The following is a 20,131-nucleotide window of genomic DNA, read 5'->3' on the forward strand; positions in this document are numbered from 1 at the left end:
GTTTACATAAGTAAAGACCTCTTTGCTGTTTTTCTTTGCATCCCTTGCCAAAGATATCTCGTAATCTGCCTTCGCCTGTCTAACCTCCTTTGTAACTTGGTTACAGATCAACTTGTAACTCTCATAACTTCTGTGTCACGTGTTAATTGGTATGTATCCCATACATTTTTCTTCTCTGCCATATGTCTCATTAGTTCATCTGACATCCATTTAGGCCTAAATCTTGAACAATATTTCTTAGTTGGTATGTAAAGCCTAGTAGCTTCCAAGATAAGTTCTTTGAATGCTTCCCATTTTGAATTTGCTGTTGGTAACATCATCAGTTGGTCCCACTGTATAGAATTTAAATACTGTCTCAGTCCATCATAGTCTCCTTTACGAAATCAATAACCCTTCCCTTTACCCCTAATGGTAGTTACCTCATTGAGTAAATCCCAGTTCAGCGCACTGTGATCACTGCCACCTAGTGGTTTCTTTATCTGCAGATTCTTAATGCATGAAGAATCACTACTGATAATCAAATCAAGAGTATTACTCCCTCTAGTTGCCTCCCGAACATGTTGATGTAGAAAACAATCATCCAATAAATCAACAAAAGCCTTGCAAGTGCGTGAGTGACCAACCCACAAATTCCAGTCAATATTTGGGAAATTAAAATCCCCCAATTATAAGACTCTCTGATGTACCGGCCCACTCTATTTCCCTGTACAGTTTCTTATTATACTCATCAGAGTCATTAGGCCTATAGCACACTCCTACTCTCAATTTTGATCTCTCAATGCTTATGTCACACCAAACTGACTCGACACTGCACTGTCCTGCAATGTCGACTGTCTTCACTTCCTTGGATTTTATGTGTTTCTTAACTAATAGCATAACCCCTTCTCCCTTCCTAGCTCTATCCTTTCTGTAGACATTGTACTCCCCAAATTCCAGTTCTGCATTCCTTATATCTGTGTGACACCATGTCTTTGATATCCCAACAATATCCATCTTTGATGCTTTGAGCAATACCTCAAATTCATCAAATTTATTTACCAAACTCCTAGCATTGGTGTACACGCAAGTATACATGCACCTGTTTCTATTCTTAGCTACCCTAACAGAAAACCCATCTGTTTAATTATACCACAATGACTCCGAGCAGTCTCTGAAATCCCCTGCATCTTGTTTTCCAGGCTGCTGCTCATTCCAATAGAAGCAGTGCAAGAATCACTTTCACCACTGCCAGCAGCTGCTGTTAATCTATTATTTCGTGGATTCCCTCCACATCAATCTAGCAGTTTTCCAACTCAACTAACACTGCCTCGATAGCATCAGCAAATATTCTTGAGCCCTTTATATTTAAGTGTATCCCATCCCTGTAGAAGCAGTCTCTCCTGTTAACAAGTACAGTCCAGGCTGAAAAAAATTCTACCCCTTGAGCCTTGCACAATCTTTCCAGGGCCGAATTGATCGACAAGGCTCTCATCATATACTCCCTCCTATTGTGTCTGGGCAGAATTGCAGACACTTTCAAGGGTTTTGTTAATATAGAAACTTTGCCAGCAGGGATAAGGCAGTGATTATCCTTTTGAATAAGGTCATGGTTAGGCTACACCTTGAGTGATTGTATATAGGTCTGGAGGCTTCACTTTAGGAAGGATGTAGATCCGCCAGAACAGGTGCAGAGAAGAGCAGCCAAATTGGTAAAGGGAATAAAAGGGAACTCTTACTTAGACAGGTTTTAGTTCTGCAAGTTGCAACATCTTGCGACTAAGCACCTTAGGGGAAAATCTGATTGAGATGTTTAAAGCCTTGAACAAATTGAGTAAGCTGAATGTAATGGCATTCTTCCACTTGCTGAGCTGTTTGTTTGTTATTTGGTTTTTAGGAGCATTAGCAACTAAGGTCATATTGCTCCGCGATATGTGGTGGTCATTCCTTGACCTTTCCGTATCCTCCATATTTGGTGGTGACGGGCTCGTAACCCGGTCTAATCAAGAAGAGTGTGCTACACACTGCTGATCCTTCCCACCTGGCTATGGAGGCGCCCACTTGCTGAGACTACACACATGAGGGGGCATAAATTCAAGTTGAGGAAGGATGGTTGCAGGGCAGATGTGTGGAAGTTTGCCTTCATCCAGTGGGTAATTTATTGTTGGAAAAGGGTTCCATCTGTTATTGTGGAAGTGGATGGATTCAATAAATTCAAAGGAGAACTAGACAAATTCTTGGAGGGTAGGGACAGGTGAACTGTGTTTTTTTTTTTTTTTTTTTTGGCTGATGCTATATAACTGTCCATTACTTCTACTACTAATATTGCTATTTATTGAAAATATATGCCATTCTGCATACTGCAGCTTTAACACTAATTTATATTTCACCGGTGGGGGAAATAAGCATCACAAGTTACAACCTGACAAACCAATGAATTACAATACATACATCACTGGACTGTCAGTGACTCACATATTGGAACAGTACTTTAAATAAAAAGCACCACTCCAATATCTACATATCCAATATGCTGAAGACAGTGAAGGTTTAGCACTTATTGTCTGCATACTACATTTTCAGAACTTATTGGCATCATCTCAAAGAAAGGAGAATGGCATACATTTTAAATAAGCATCTAAATAACAATATACCTTTCCACTGGAGTAGTACTCTTATTTAAAGTGTGTGTAGTAAAATTCTGAGGAAATTAGTGGATAAGTTCCTCCACAATGACACCTAAAATAGACTTCTTTCTTCAAAATCAGTATTTTACACCAAATCAACAAAAATTAAAATTCTAACAATATTTACTTGTAAATAAATAGAACTTAAACCTTCTGTTTAATCTATAATATAAATTAATCTTTTATAAATAATATTTAAACCTTCTGTTTAATCTCATTATCTGAATGAATTTCATTTCATACAATAATAAACAGAAAGATAAGTTTTCTTGTCCACAAAAAATAAAAAAATAAATAAGTAAAAATTCAGAATAAACTTGTGATTACTTGTTGATATAAAATATTACACACATCAGACACTCGAGATGTTATATTTTTATTTATGCAGTCTAGACAGCAGGACTAAGTATTTTATTTATGCAAGACATCTGAATGTCATTAAGCATTCAAAGGAAGTAAGCAAACCCTTAGCCATAATTATGAGAGCTTCCTTGGACTCAGGGGAGGTACCCATAGACTGGAAATGTGCAAATGTGACTCTAATTCACAAAGGAGGATCAAAGGCTGACATAAGTAATTATAGACCTGTGAGCTTAACTTCTGTTCCAGGAAAATTAATGGAGGCACTGGTTAAAGAAGCACTGCAGGATCATCTAGACAAGACTTCAGTTATAGCTCGGACACAGCATGGTTTTGTTAAGGGGAAGTCTTGCCTGATCAATTTGATTGGATACTATGATGCAGTCACAAAAGAACTGGATGCAGGGAATAGCTTTGATATTATATACTTGGATCTTAGAAAGGCTTTTTATACCGTTGCACATGGAAGACTGCACAAATTGGAGCAGTGTGACATTGGAGGCAAATTGCTGCTATGGATAAAGGGGTGGTTGAGGGGGAGAAGACAGAGAGTGGTAATCAATGGACACTGCTCATCGTGGACTAATGTTATTAGTGGAGTCCCTCAGGGCTCAGTGTTGGGTCCATTATTGTTTTCTGTATTTATAAATGATATTGATGATGGTATATCAAGCTTAATGTCCAAGTTTGCAGACGATACAAAGGTTGGCAGGGTTGTCAAGGACACTACTGACACTATGCTGCTGCAACAGGATCTGGAAAGGTTGAGCAGATGGGCTGAGAGGTGGCAAATGAAGTTTAACATTGACAAATGTAAAGTACTACACATGGGAAACAGCAACCCCAGAGCAACGTATCAACTCTGTGGTACTACACTGACAGTGATAGAGAATGAAAAGGACTTGGGGGTGGTTGTGCAGGCAGATATGAAGTTCTCTGAGCAGTGCAGACGGGCTGCAAGTGTAGCTCATGGAGTATTGTTAATGATATACAGGAATATTTCCAGCAGGGATAAGGAGGTGATTATTCCCTTGTATAAGGCAATGGTCAGGCCACACCTAGAGTACTGTATACAGGTCTGGAGGTCTCATTTCAAGAAGGATGTAGAGCTGCTGGAACGAGTACAGAGAAGGGCAACAAGGTTAGTGAATGGAACAAAGGGGTGCTCTTATGAAGAAAGGCTTAAGTTTTGCAAATTACAGTGTCTGGAGACTAGGCACCAGCGAGGTGATCTGATAGAGGTGTATAAAGCCTTGAATGGTTTGAGCATGCTCAATGCTGATGGGATTCTTCCTCTAGCTCAGAATAATCACCTGAGAGGGCATAAATTCAAATTGAGGAAAGACAGATGTAGGATAGAAGAGCGGAAATTTGCCTTTAGCCAGCGAGTGGTTGGTTGGTGGAACAGACTTCCATCCCTTGTAGCGGAGGTTGATAGGCTAAATAAGTTTAAGGCTCAGCTGGACAGGTATTTTGAACGAACAGAGGGGTGAAGTGGAAGTGGGTTTTTTTTTTTTTTTTTTTGGCTGATGCTGCATAAGCTTGCTTTCTTGCATCAAATGCCTCTACTAATGCTAATGTTAACATCAGACACTTGAGATCTTATATTTTTATTTATGCAGTCTAGACAGCAGGACTAAGTATTTTATTTATGCAAGACATCTGAATGTCATTAAGCATCAGGGAGTGATTGATCACAGCTTTCCGTGAGATCAAGATAATATTGTATACTTGTATGTTTCTAGAAGAGCTGGAAAAAAAAAAGGAAATTTAAGTTTCCTACTTGAAAATGACCCCAAGTACTATTTGTGTGTACAATTTAATTTTCTCACAGTAACAACTTATTTTTGATACTCCAGCACATCTTTAAGAAAATAAATCATGTTTAAATGTCATAAAGAGTTTTTATAATTTTAAATGTATAAATATGTTAAGAAAGTATTTCTCAAACTGTGGTGTACACCACCAGTGATAGAAACTTTCTGAGTGGTTCACAGTTTATTTAGATAAAAACACACACACACACACACACACACACACACACACACACACACACAGAGAGAGAGAGAGAGAGAGAGAGAGAGAGAGGCAATTGCCACTTTGCGAGTTTTTGCTTTATGAGTTCCTGGGTTTGAGTTGTTTTTTTTTTTTTTTTAAAGTATCAAGTATCAACAAAATCAAAGATATGAAGATTAATTGCAAAAAATGAATGTTAAACATTTCATAAATCCCAAATTTCAAACCACGTGCGTACCTATATAATATAGTGCACCCCACTTTACGATATTAATCCGTTCCAGAGATCTGTTCCATCGTATCGTGAAAATATCGTAATGCAAACCCAATAACACATTGTTCTTTAGTTATTTGTTCCAAGCCCCCGGAAGTTGAAATTTTTGCTGTACAAGTAAGCTATTTCCCTCAAAAGGTCATTTTTATAATGGAAATTGTATTAGTTATCAATTCAAATTGTTAAAATGCACTACACTTTCATCGTTATCAAATGTTCCGTTTTAAGAATCAATTTTGAACAGCCTTGATATTTTTCTAAAGCTCATTTCTGGAAGTCACGACCAAAAACACAAAAATAATTTGCACTTTCCGGTTTATTAGGCTTTTCTGTTAGTGCAATCTATTATAAATGAGTAGTAAACTCGATCTTACTGAATTTGTGAAAATACTGATAGCTGGAATTGTGTGGGTTTTTACGTTATTATGTTGAGATGTGTTCCCCTTCACTGCAATCTTCAATCGTATAAAAAACATAAATACATTTTTAGAATCTTCTCTTTATTCCTATTTTTTTTTAAGCTTCGTAAACTTGTTACTCCCCGCGAATTGTGTTAGTTGCAATTTCACTTACGCGTATCTTGTTAGTTAGTTGCAATTTGTGTGTTCCGTTAAAAAATGCTTATGCATGCTATCATGAAATTTATAACGAAAAGAGCAGATTATCTTGGAAACAAACGCCTCTTGAAGCATTTCTGAAGACGACGACTCCTTGTACAACAAACCAATGAGTGCCGACCCAACAATGAATGATCAATGAGTGTGCATTTAGTCGATGATGAAGAATAAACATTCTTTAACATTTGTTAAGTCATAAATAATTTCTCTATTATTATAATTTGCTTGATTTTCCAGACTACGTTTTCATTTCTTTGGATAAATCAATCATTGTTTAAACATAAACTAATTAGCTAACTAATTTCATTGTTGATAACGTAACACCTGTTTTTAACATTATGTCTATGGGTAATAAATTCCCACTTTGAGTTTTTGGTTTACGAGCACGTGCTAGGAATGAATTAACTCGTAAAGTCTGGAACTACCTGGATATATATATATACAGCAAGACCTCCATATAACAAAATCGATCATTTGCTTTAAAAAATTCGTTATACAGAAATTTCGTTATAAAGAAATATGGTTTTTCTAACATTAAGAAACATTGTAATTCAACTCAGAAATCCAGTAAAATATGGAAAATAAATCAGAAATAAGTGGGAATGAATAAATTTTCTAACATTTTAAAACAATTAATTTATCAATACACATATTAAAAAATGACTACTTACTTACATGATGTGCACAATATATTAGTACACTTTTAAGAATTATGTCATAAAATATTTGGTTATTTTTTGTTGTACACTGGATTTTACTGTACATCGTTCATAAAAATTTTTGCATTTGTTTAAGCACTCAAATATATTTTCTGGCACATTTTCATCACACTGAAGGCCTCAAAGCAAAGTTACAAATGCTGCCAACATTTCACGTTTGAAAGGTTTAATGTTGTCTTTGTTGTCCTCATTTTCATCCATGTCATCGTCGATATTGTCACTAGTTCTCTGAATACTCTACAAAATTTCGGAGTCACTTGGATATTCAGCTACTATATATCATTATCAATTCCTAAAAATTCTTCAAGAACAGTTTCTGCACTGATCAAACCTCTTGCTTGGAGTTCGTTCCAAGATTGCTCAATGTCTTGTAGCAGTTCATCCCTCTTATTGCTGTTAATTGGCATTTTAGCAAATCCTGCTTTTGAGAAATAATTCTTAATCATTCTTTCAGTCACATCTCGACCACACTTTCGCCAACTCAGATATGCACATCCACAAATCTATAACAGAATCTATAGGTTGATCAGTTTCTATTCTCAGTATAATTTTTTTCAGTATGTGCCTTCAGTAGTGCATTTTCAAATTCTTGATAATGCCTTGGTCCATTGGCTGCAGTTTAGACGAGGTATTCGAAGGGAAGAAAACAAGCTTCACACTTGCAAGCTTCGAAATTACCGAGTGAAGGTGGGCAGGGCATTTGTAGACAATCAAAGCAATTTTTCTGTTTTCTTTCCTCATCTTTCTATCGAAATTTAAAATCCACTGTACAAAAATTTCACTTTTCGTCCAAACTTTTTTTGTTGTAGTTGCAGTCCAACTCTAACGACTTTACTCCTTTGAAATGTTGTTTACTTTTGCCTATTACTAAAAACTTCAGTTTTTCATTACCACCCATATTTGCACCAACCAAGACTTCAATTTTCTTCTTACTATTTTTACTACTTTTACACATTTATCAGCTTTAAAAGGCAGTGTCCTATTCAGCAAACATTTAAAAAATAGACCTGTTTCATCAAAGTTGAATATGTCTTTGGGCTCGTAGTCCTCCATAATATTTTTCGCAACTGTTTCTTTCCAATGAGTACAGTCTTCTTCAATTACAACCTCACTTTCACTGGAAACAACTTTTTTGAGTAAGCCATTGTGCTGTTTAAATTTGTCCAGCCAACCAGAATTGGCTTGGAAAGTTTTATGCCCCATAAAAGATGAGTACTCTGTAGCCTTTTCTTTTATTAATGGCACTGACATTGGCATGTTTTGGTCTTGAATCAATTTCACCCAGTTAAAAACTGCTTCATCTACATCGTCATACAGGCATAATTTCGTACGCTTCCGACTGGGTCCCATTTCCTCAAACAGTTTGAGAATCAGAAAACGGTTTTTCAGAATGGTTGACACATTACTGGCAGGGATACCGAATTTTAAAGCGATTTCTTTTTTTTTTTAATGCCCTTATCTACACTAATTAGCACTTCCACTTTTTCCACTACACTCAAGGATTTCCTCTTACACATTGTAAGGTTATTTGCACAGCAGCTAAAACAAAACTGATTTACGGACCACTTGTACCTACTATACAGAGACAGGTGAAATTTAGTGAAAGTATGGATGACTCATTTCTGCGAAACAACAGGTGAATTTCCGGGATAAAGGAAAATCACTCTCTCATAATTCTCTAATAGGGTGCTTGCAACAGAAAACAGGTTGGCCAAAGCCAATGTTAGTGTTGGAAATATTCCTTAACCTTTGCCAATGGCTGTGGACACATAGATAGCAGTTTCCCAGCATGACTTCTTGGTACAGTAAATGCTTTATGGGCAACACTAAATTCTGGAATGCTCTTAAGAATTAAAGCCTTTAGCTATTAAAAGCTAAAGTGATTATTTCTTAATTCTTTTAGCTCTTTAATTCGTGCTTTCTACAGCATTAGCTGTTTGCACCTCTAAGGTCAGAGGTGCAAACAATGCATACCCAGGACTCTCAAAATTAGTTCGTTATATGGAAATTTTCTTCGTTATATGGAAACTATTTTCAATGTAATGACCAGGGGGAAATCAAAAAAGTTCGCTACATAGAAAAATTTGCTATATGGAAGTTTGTTAAAGAGAGGTCCAACTGTGTGTGTGTGTGTGTACAGGGTGGTTATAAAATAAGTTTCCCTATTCAGGAGACCCTAGTGTCCAAACGGTTAGAGTTAGCACTGTAAAAATCAGTAGGTATGTCATTTAAGCGATTTGTAGAAGAAAAAAAATTAGTTAAAATTTCTTCCACCAGGGGAAAACGGCACTGCACATATGTAAAAGTTGTCATTTACTTCAAGACATGCTGCTTACACAAATGACATAGTGTTCGTTAACAGCAGAAAGGCCTAACAAAAACAGAATGTGCTCTTTTAGTAAAACTGTTCTACCAGAATAATAGTAACGCTAATGCAGCACTACGTGAATATCAGAAACTTAAAGGTTTGTGTAAAGGACCTTTGACGTCAGCGGGGTTTCGAAAACTAATAAAGAAATTTGAAGCGACTAGGAAGTTAGGTGTAATTCCAGGCAGGAGATGACCACATATCGGATCGGAGGTATTGGTTGTTGTTGTTGTTGTTCTTTTGGTTTTTAGGAGATTTAGCAACTAAGGCCATATTTCTCCTGGGATATGCGGTGGTCATTCCCTGACCTTTCTGCAATTGATATTTGATGGGCTCGAACCCCGGTCTAATCAAGAAGCGTGTGCTACGCACTGCTGCTCCTGCCCACCTGGCTATGGAGGTGCCCGGAGGCAATGGATAAAGTGGAGGTTGCAATGGCCTTCAGGTCAGAATGCAAAATATTAGCAGTCAGTAGTGGCAGAGGTGTGTCAAGAGATTTGAACCTTCCTTGGTCTACTGTATGTAAAGTGCTTAAAATAATTTTACACTGGTGTCCGTACAAGAACTAAAGTCTTGCAATCAGCAACAATGAACAGACTTTGCTCTACGATTTCTGGCTAGTATGGAACTTGATGATACATGGGCTTGAATGACCTTGTGATCTGATGAGGCACATTTAACTCTTCGTGGGGCTGTAAATACACAAAATTGCCAAATATGGAGAACTTCTTGTCCATCTGGTGTGCATGAAAGACCACTACAAAGTCCATAATGTACAGTATGGAATAGATTCACAGCAGAGTTTATAATCAGAGCATTTTTCCTTTAAGAGTCTAGACCTCATGGCCCCGTAAAGTGTACGGTAACTAGTGCACGGTACTGAACTCTTCTAACAGATCACATCATTCCTGCTCTGCAAGAAAGGCAGTGCTTGAAGACCATAGTGTTCCCCCAATTGGTCGAAAAGTGAAGGAAATACTCCTTTTAACATTCAAAAATCATCGCATCATTTCTAGAGACATTCTGCAGTTCTGGCCAAGCCAATCACAGATCTAAATCCCTGTGATTTCTGGCTATGGGGATACCTGAAAGACAGAGTGTACCATGGCGGCATACAGATGCTTGTTAATTTGAAAGCAAGCATTGAACAGCATGTAGACAACATCTCCAATGAGATGTTATGCAAAACTGTGTCACACGCAGTTCTCCATTTTCAGAATTTCATCTCAAGTAAAGGAAAGCACATAGAATAATATCTGCAGATTTCAAAGATCTGATAATATAATATCTAATCCTAAGTTAAGTAAAATCTAATCCTCTCCTGAATAGAGAATTTATTTGATAACCACTTGATATATATATACACACACTGATGAGCCAAAACATTATGACCAGCAAGTCGTTATGCAAATCAAAGCAACTGCAGGTGAACTACGGTGCGAGTGTGTGGATCGGGACAAAGTATAAAAAACACCTGATACTGAGCTCCGTTAATCAGTGTTACTCTTGTTCTTCAGATGGGAAAGACAACAGACTTAAGCAAGTTTGACAAAGGCCAAATTGTAATGGCCAGACAACTGGGTCAGAGCATATCCAAAATGGCAAGGCTGGCGGGGTGCTCACAGTCGGCCATGGTTAGTACCTACTAAAAGTGGTCCAAGGAAGGAAACCCACAAATCGCTGGCGAGGTGTTGGATGACCACAGCTCATTAATGCTCGAGGTGAGTGAACGCTCTTGCGGATGGCACGTGGCAACAGAAGGGAGACTGTTGTGCAACTCGCAGTTAATTGGAATGCTGGTGGTGGGAGTGTGTCACAACACACAGTACATTGAACCCTGCTGAAAATGGGGCTCCATAGTTGCTGGCCACTCCGAGTGCCCATGCTAACCATGGTTCACCGGTGAAAGCACTTATAATGGGCACGCAAGCATCGAAACTGGAATCTTGAGTGATTGGAAGAAGATCGTCTGATCCAAGGAATCACATTTCCTGTTGTGTCATGTGGACAGCCGGGTATGTGTGCATCATTTACCTGGGGAAGTGACAGTGCCTGGATGCACATTGAGACAAAAACAAGTCGGTGGTGGCGGTGTCATGCTTTGGACAATGTTCTGCTGGGACACTCTGGGTCCAGTCATCCAGGTGCCTGGCACTCTGATGTCTACCACCTACTTAAACATCATTGCTGACCAGGTACACTCTTGCATGGCAACAGTCTTCCCCTCAGGCAGTACCATCTTTCAGCAGGATAATGTGCCATGCCACACTGCCCAGACTGTTCAAGACTGGAGCATGAGGAAGACTTCAATGTAATGCTCTGGCCTCCAAATTCCCCAGACATCAATCCCATCAATGGTTTGTGTTGGAACAGCAACGCCTATCTGCAGCATCTCAACCACGGACCCAGAGTTTTAAAGGATCTGCTGGTTACGTGTTGGTACCAGATACCACAAGCATTTAGAAATGTTGTATCGTCCATGCCTTGTGGGGTACGAGTTGTTTTGGCTGCACGTGGAGGAGCAACCTCATATTAGGTAGATAAAAATTCTTGTAATCATGAAAGAGAAAGGAAAGGACTTTTTCTGATATGAGCATAATACATACAATCTAGAAGTATATGTTTGACAGTAAGTGGTGATGAACAATGCATGCATAGAGGTGGGTAATCCCCCATTAGAAGATACATATGGGTTGGGTGTGTTTGCCCTAGGTGTAATCTTGCTAGTACAACCTCTTCTGTCTGTTTTGCCTAAAGCTAGAATTCCATAATGTGGTTCCTGTTTGATTTGGAGCAATTTGTTGTTAATGCCGAGTAATAGACAACAGTGCCATAATCTAGACAAGAGATCATGAGGGCACAATACAGATGTAGAAGGGTGTATCTATTGGCATCCCATGTCATAGCAGAAATGGACCTGAGCAAGTTAAGTTTTTTTCAAGCAGAATGGATATCCATTTTGCAGCATTCATATTTCTAGCTTATTTATGAAAAGTTGTAACTGTCTTTCAATGGCATGAATATTTTTGTATAAAGTAAGATCACTGGGATACACATATAGTTCTACAGTATTAGAAATGTTGTGGGTTATGGTGTTCAGCCTAAGTGAAAAATGAGTTGCACTAATTATTGATCCTTGTGGAACACCTTCTTCCTCAGCAGCACAAGGAACTGCTACTCATGCTTTCACTCCTGGACTGCTGGCTGACAGGTTTTTCCTTTGTGCACGGGACCAGTCTATGCAACTGGTTCTGAATATACACTGAGTGATCACGGAATTATGACCACCTACCTAATACTTCGTAGGTCCTCCTTTTGCCCTCAGTACAGGAGCTATCCGACGTGGCATTGATTCAACAAGACGTTGGAAGCGTTTGGGAGGTATGGCCAACCAAGCTGTGTGTAATGCGGCCAGCAATTCAGGTATGATAGTGATTGGTGTATCCAGACGCCTGATGATATGCCTTTCCATAGTGTCCCACAAGTGCTCTATGGGATTGATATCGGCAGAGTTCGGAGGCCAATTGATATGCTGGAAGTCAGAACTGTGTTCCTCACACCATTCCTACACATCAAGTGCCTGATGGCTCAGTGCATTGTCATCTTGGAAGATACTATCACCATTTGGGAAAAAGTATAACATAGCGGGGTGTACACAGTCAGAAAGCAGTTGACGAAAGCAGAGACCACTGATATGCTGTTCCACATGCACCTATGGTTCAAGTTCCTGCCAGTGAAACGTGGGACAACACACAACCACCTCCACCGGTCTGCACTTTTGTTTCTGTGCATGATGGATCAAGAGCCTCGTGTTGTTGATGATGCCAAATCTGTACACGACTGTCCACACTGTGGAGTAAATAAAGTGACTTATCTACAAGCACAACATCTTCCAGTCTTTTGACGCCCAACTTGCATGCTTTTTGCACCAGGCGAGTCTTTTATGCTGATGAACCTTGGTTACGAGAGGATGACGTAGGGATCATTATAGTCCATATGTGCAAGTGTGCAGTGCATGGTCATGGCAGATATTATTTTGGTTTGGCCCATGTTGTACTGGGTAGTCAACTCTTGAACAGTGCTGTGCCTGTTCGCCTGTATGAGTCATCGGACACAGTGCTCACCTCTAACATCAACCTTTCGCTGACCTTTGCAGTTTTGCCATCAGGTTGTTGTTTGACCATTTTGATGCCAGTCCTGGTACACTTTAACTATGGCGGATCCGAACACCCCCACCAGTTCAACCATTTGGGAAATCGAGGCACCAACTCGTCAAGCTCCCACAATCTGTCCTTTATCAAAGTCCGATAAATCCTTCCTTTTACCCATCAAGCTCGGAATTTTACTACTTGCTGGACCACTGACACCTTATCTATGCTACGTAGGTCGACTAACTGCGCACTCTCGTACCTCACGTGGTCAACGGGTCACATTCAGTTTTCAAAGGGTTTTTCATAATTCAGTGATCACTCAGTGTATAATGCAACTGTAATGCATTCATAATTATATATTCAGAATAATAATTATGAATATATTACAATCAAATTATATATTCAGAAGCAATTGCATAGACATTATTAGATATTATTGCCTTGAATACACATTGGTGTAAGAAAATATCAAATGCCATTCTATAATCTCCTTGCTTGGACTCTTATTATAATAAGTCAAGATACGTATGGTAGGCTCTGGCTAAAGGTGCGCTACAAAATCTAAATCACAAACAAACATTCCTTTAACAAATATGTAGCAAACACATTTTATCTTACAGATAGAATAGGATGCTGCCAACATGTGAAGCATATTCAAGTACTAAAAGGATAACATACATTGTAATACATTAATGCTATTAAAATTGGCAAAAGTTACTTTAAAAATTGGATTTTAACATTTTTTTTTTGGTTTTTGAAATTGTTTATATTATTTCATGAAATTTAATTTAGGTTAAGAATGATACTCTAAAATGCTTATATTGGATAAGTTATTCAAATGGAGAAAGTTTAAGTTCAAAAATTATGTATTATGACTTAGTGTTGCAGTTCTTGCTCCTTTTAAATTAGCTTAAATATTAAATTTTGTATCTCATAATTTCACATGAGGTGATATAGCATTTGTTATTTCTAACAATTTTAGGAAAGAAGCAGAAAGACACTGATGGGGCTACTTGATATATATGGATTTGAAATATTTGAAAGGAATAGGTATGTTAGTCAATTACCAAACAGTTGTTATTTTTGTGTATGTGACTAAAGATTGAAACATTCTATCTCATATTATTTAAAGTCATATGAATTTAACATTGAGTAGTATCTTTTTCGTCATATTGAACTTAGATCTATTATCGGTGTTTATTATTTTCTTAATTTGTTTAATTTTTATTTTATTTTGTAATAACTGAAATTGGCATAACTGGAAAATTATTTCCACTATAATTTTAACTAATAGAATTTCACAGTGTTTACAATGTTTTTAAGTGTATTGGAAAATTTTTGTTTAGTTTTCATGTATTTTTTTTTTTTTTTTTTGCTGTTTGCATTCTTTTAATTTCACAAAATTACTGAGAAAAATTAAAAGCAAAAAGTAGAAAGTTGTCATAATTGTAGTCATTTTAACCTATATGGGGTGGATGATACATTAACCTATGGGTGGATGGAATCTATCCAGTTATATTAAAGGAAGTGGCAAAGGAAGTAAGCAAACCCTTAGCCATAATTATGAGAGCTTCCCTGGACTCAGGGGAGGTACCCATGGACTGGAGATGTGCAAATGTGACTCCAATCCACAAAGGAGGATCAAAGGGAGACACAGGTAATTACAGACCTCTTAGATTAACTTCTGTTCCACGGAAATTATTGGAGGCACTGGTTAAAGAAGCATTGCAGGATCATCTACACAAGACTTCAGTTATAGCTCAGACACAGCATGGGTTTGTTAAGGGGAAGTCTTGTCTGACTAATTTGATTGGATACTATGATGTAGTCACAAAGGAACTGGATGCAAAGAATAACTTTGATATCATATATTTGGATCTTATAAAAGCCTTTGATACTGTTGCAAATGGAGACTGCTGCAAAAATTGGAGCAGTGTGGCATTGGAGGCAAATTGCTGCTATGGATCAAGGGATGGTTGAGTGGGAGAAGACAGAGAATGGTAATCAATGGACACTGCTCTTCATGGACTAATTTATTAGTGGAGTCCCTCAGGGTTCAGTGTTGGGTCCATTGTTGTTTTCTGTATTTATAAATAATACTGATGATGGTATATCAGGCTTGATGTCCAAGTTTGCAGATGATACGAAGGTTGGCAGGGTTGTTAATGACACTAATGACAGTACACTGCTGCAACAGGATCTAGAAAAGTTGAGCAGATGGGTTGAGAGGTGGAAAATGAAGTTTAACATTGACAAATGTAAAGTACTACATATGGGAAGCAGTAATCCCAGAGTAACGTATCAACTCTGTGGTACCACACTGACAGTGGTAGAGAATGAAAAGGACCTGGGGGTAATTGTGCAGGCAGATATGAAGTTTTCTGAGCAATGCAAACGGTCTGGAAGAGTAGGTCATGGTGTCTTGTCAATGATATACAGAAAGTTTTCTAGCAGGGATAAGGAGGTGATTATCCCCTTGTATAAGGCAATGGTCAGGCCAAACCTTGAGCACTGTATACAGGTGTGGAGGCCTCATTTTAATAAGGAATGTAGAGCTGTTGGAGCGAGTACAGAGAAGGGCAACAAGATTAGTGAATGGAACAAAGGGGTGCTCTTATGAAGAAAGGCTTAAGTTTTGCAAATTACAGTGTCTGGAGACTAGGCACCTGCGAGGTGATCTGATTGAGGTGTATAAAGCCTTAAATGATTTGAGCATGCTCAATGCAGATGGGATTCTTCCTCTTGCTCAGAATAATCACCCGAGAGGGCATAAATTCAAATTGAGGAAAGACAGTTGTAGGATAGATGTACGGAAGTTTGCCTTTAGCCAGCGGGTTATTGATTGCTGGAACAAACTTCCATCTGTCGTTGTAGAAGTTGATAGCTTAAATAGATTCAACGCAGAACTTGACAAACATTTGGAGGGAGTGGATGGGTGAAATAAGGGTTTGTTTGTTTATTTTTTTCTTGGATGATGCTATATAAGCTTGCTTTCTTGCATCATGTGCCTTTGCTAATGCTAATTTAGCTATTGCTTGTGGATTTAAGTTAGCCTCTTGCAGGATCATATTGTGAGATCAAATCATAGATATCATCAGTATTACTGCATAAACCTCTGAAATTCCATTGTACAATGGGCTGCATTATTTGGTTATGAAGAGGGAAGGTGAGGTGAGTCTGTCTGTTTCCTGTGTGAGAGAGAGAGAGGTTTGCTTCTGATGGTCATATTTGGTCTTATCTTTTATAGGTGAAAAAAGGGCACCTGTAATCTGTACTCTCTTCTACATTGAGTTGTTGGTTCCATTAGGTGAACATCCAGTCTCCATGTCATTTTCTGCATGAAGATCAAGGACTGTTTTGTCTTGTGCATTTACATCTTCATTGTCCATGTTGCTTGAATTTGATTGTGGTAATTCAATGGCATGTTGCCTTTGTGGTTTCCTTGGTATTTTATCAGTTGGTGTCATTTTAGGTAGAAATGAGATTGAAGTATTGTTTATTTTGTCAACTAAAACAGGTTTGTCAGTAGGCTGATTTGTCAATACTACAGAATATGCCTATTCTACAATGAATGTGTTAGGCAGGGCGGATACCTCCATTTGGGTTTCAACAGCTTGACAATTTTGGGAAGCAGAAGCATAGATGCATTTTGACATAGTTACCTTGAGTTGCTTTCTTGCTTCTTGGTATGATACTTTATTTAAATCTTATACTTTTGTATCTGTTTTTTTCCATTTTCCATATGCCACATGATTTTGAATAAGTTGGATTATCCTTCTTGCAATTTGGACATTCTGGAGACTTTGCTGTACATCCTGCTTGAGAATGATTTTTTTGACCCACAATTAGGACGTGATTTGGCCTCTGCATGTTGTTTGAGCATGACCAAATTTTTTGCATTTGCAACATCTTAAGGGTTTTGAAATGTATGAATGGACTCAGTACTGTAGGTAGCCTGCCTTAACTGATGTTGGCAAATTAGGTGTACTGAAAGTCAATATGACATTTTGTGTTGGAACTAGTTTATCGTCCTTCTGGATCATAGCCTTGCTTGAGTTACTTTCTGTATTTTGTAATTCCATGACTATCTCCTCTTCGGTAATATTCAAAAAATCCCACTCATTCCTTTTGAGGAGTTCAATTTGTTATGTGGCACGACACTGATTGGGATTCTGCTTATAAAGGACATTTTTAAAAATAATTCAGAATGCCTTGCTTGTGTGGTTTTAATTAATAGATCTCCTGACTTGAGTCATTTTACCATTTTGGGTGTACCTGCTGCATTTTTGAGACATCTCTGATGACATTGGAGAGGAGTTTACTTACTGGCTTAATCAATAACAAATCCATTATCAGAAAATCTGGTGGTTCTGATTTGCTAAAATTTGTTCTCATTCTTTTCAGAAGACTGAGATCATGTTCCATTCTGTGGGTGCAAGTACTGTATGTTGAGAGCCTGTTAGCTCTAGTGGTGGATATACATTGTAATCAATTTCTGCTCCTTTTAGTCCCTTTTAGCTCCTTTTAGTGCCTTCACATGGTTGGGAGAAGGACTTCCTTCTCCCAGCCATGTGAAGGCAGGAGCAGTGCCAACCATTGACCAAGCAATCAGGAGAGTAGAAGGGCAGTACATTGCTAGCAGAGATAGTGGTAATGATGAGTAATGAGTGTAGCAGTGATGTTGCTAGTGAATGTAGGCAGTAAAGTTTCAAGCAGAGAAGGGTTTATGAAAGAACTAATACTTGCCCTAGGAAAAACACTAGAGAATTGCACCAGAAATAGTTGGGAAACTGTCACTTGGCAATTTGTCTATGCATAGTAAATGAACTAAAGTTAAGAAGTGAAGGCACAATATTCACAATATGAGAGGAGATGAAATGAAACAATGCCATTATAATTAACTTACTACATACAGACATGATGCATTTGCACTAACTTCTATATCTGTAAGTTTTCATATAGTCTGAGACTTTTAGCCCTGAATTTTTATTAAGTCTTAAACTACTAAACACCATTTGGCATCTCTCGTATTGTGGAGTTATTTTCACAACTGGGTTGTCAGCAATTATACCGCTGGATACTTACCCTGCCACTGATAAAGGGACAAAAAGCCCTGAACCAGCCATCTGGGTGGTGGTGTCCACTGAGAATAAGTAACAATAGCCTTCTCTATTGGGAAAGCATTACTTATTTAAACAGGCCTCCGTAATTTTTTTTTTTTTTTTACTTATTTAAAGAGCAACCGGAAAGGCAACTCATTGTGAAAGCATTCATAGTATGCAATGTAATGAAATTGCACCATTATAATTAACTTCAGTTAACTTACTATATTTAGACATGATGCATTTGCACTAAATTATGTCTATTTTATAGTCCATTAAAGTTTACTCGTTTCTAAATACTGTAGCATAGGGAATATTATAAGAAAGCTTCACACGACAGAAGACAGAATATGTGCAGTAATATACAGAAGAGTAGATGTAATATACAGAAGAGTAGATGCATGTTTTTATGACCATGCACCAATACAAATATGGCAGTAATTACTTGTTTAGTAATGCTTGTTTGTTTGTATTTGGTTTTCAGGAGCATTAGCAACTAAGGTCATATTGCTCCGTGATATGCGGTGGTCATTCCCTTGACCTTTCCGCATCCTCCGTATTTGGTGGTGATGGGCTCGAACCCCGGTCTAATCAAGAAGCGTGTGCTACGCACTGTTGCTCCTTCCCACCTGGCTACGGAGGCGCCATTTAGTAATGCAAACAAAGCTATGGTGTGTACGGACATCCAGTTTTTCTATGCCACGGAAATTCACTATTATTTGTTATGTACATCTAATCATATCATGAGCAGAAACAGGTATGAGTATGATGAAGTGCAGTGCATTCAGAGTGAGATGTGTTTATTTTCAAGGTGAACCATGCATAAGTAGGCCATGCTTGTTTGTAACAGATAACAATGTTATATATGAATCCCTGTTGAAACTTTTAAGGCCACTGAAATTATCTGTCAGGGAAAATATCGACAGCTGACAAAGATGTCCTAGTGTGAACAGTAAAAGGGCTACAGTTTTTTAGAAATGATTTATTTTTACCCAGTACAAATAAATCACACTGTACATTTATACACAAGTGTGATGATGATTACAGAGAAAATGTTACAATGTCTTCACCCTAGACATGCTATTGTGGTCAATAAATATGGTATGCTAAGCCACTGTGTGGCTTAGTGAATCACACTTCTTGGCCACTCCTCATAAACAAATCAGTCCAATCCCTGAACATAACTTTCAACTATTGTGCTAGATTCAGAGTGATCAGTAATCAGTTTTTCCATGACATGGAAATTCACTATTATTTGTTATGTACATCTAATCATATCATGAGCAGAAACAGGTATGACTATGATGAAGTACAGTGCATTCAGATAGTGATAGATAACTAGATGGAATAATAACATAGCACATTCCCAACAGAAGTTTGATAGTAACACTTTAAGGTATTCATAAAGACTAGATAGCTGCTAAAAACATTTTCATACTCTGCAAGAATTTAATGTGAGGAAGTAATTATGGAATTTATAGTACTTACCAGTATAGCAATGATTCCTTTGTGACGTTCTTCAACAAGGTCACAGATTATTTTGTTATTGAAAAAATGAATAGGTTCCCACTGAAAGGAATAAATACTGCTGTTGTATTTCATTTAAGATTTTTAATATTTATTTTATATTATATTGTATGCACTAATTGTATTGTTGTTAGTAAAAGACAATTTCTATATTTGAGTATGTCATAAAAGGTAAAAGCTTGTGCAAAGAATATGAATAACTGATATAAATTCAGGAAGTTGTTTGCTATGGTTCCCAAAGCAATTATCATTACAAGTGCTCATTATAGGAAAGCATTTAAAATATTTTTCTGGTACAATTTGTAAAAAAAGAAAAGGACTGTGCGAGCAAGAA

General features: G+C 37.7%; 1 protein-coding gene across 4 annotated transcripts in view; it reads right to left on the reverse strand.

Moving 5' to 3' along the window:
* Myo61F (unconventional myosin 61F) overlaps positions 1-20,131 on the reverse strand; it is a 748,935-nt gene that overhangs the window by 330,930 nt on the left and 397,874 nt on the right. For all 4 annotated transcript variants that reach the window (XR_016546978.1, XM_090374260.1, XM_090374259.1 and 1 more), the window contains exon 13: positions 19,759-19,839. Coding sequence is in view for 3 of the 4 variants with exons in the window: in XM_090374260.1 (XP_090230386.1) it covers positions 19,759-19,839 (81 nt within the window). In the remaining variant the exon portion in view is untranslated. The remainder of the gene's footprint in view (positions 1-19,758; positions 19,840-20,131) is intronic.

The sequence above is a fragment of the Mastigoproctus giganteus genome, chromosome 5 (assembly GCF_048544385.1).
Source record: "Mastigoproctus giganteus isolate SK-2022 chromosome 5, ASM4854438v1, whole genome shotgun sequence".
NCBI classification, from domain to species: Eukaryota; Metazoa; Arthropoda; class Arachnida; order Uropygi; family Thelyphonidae; genus Mastigoproctus; species Mastigoproctus giganteus.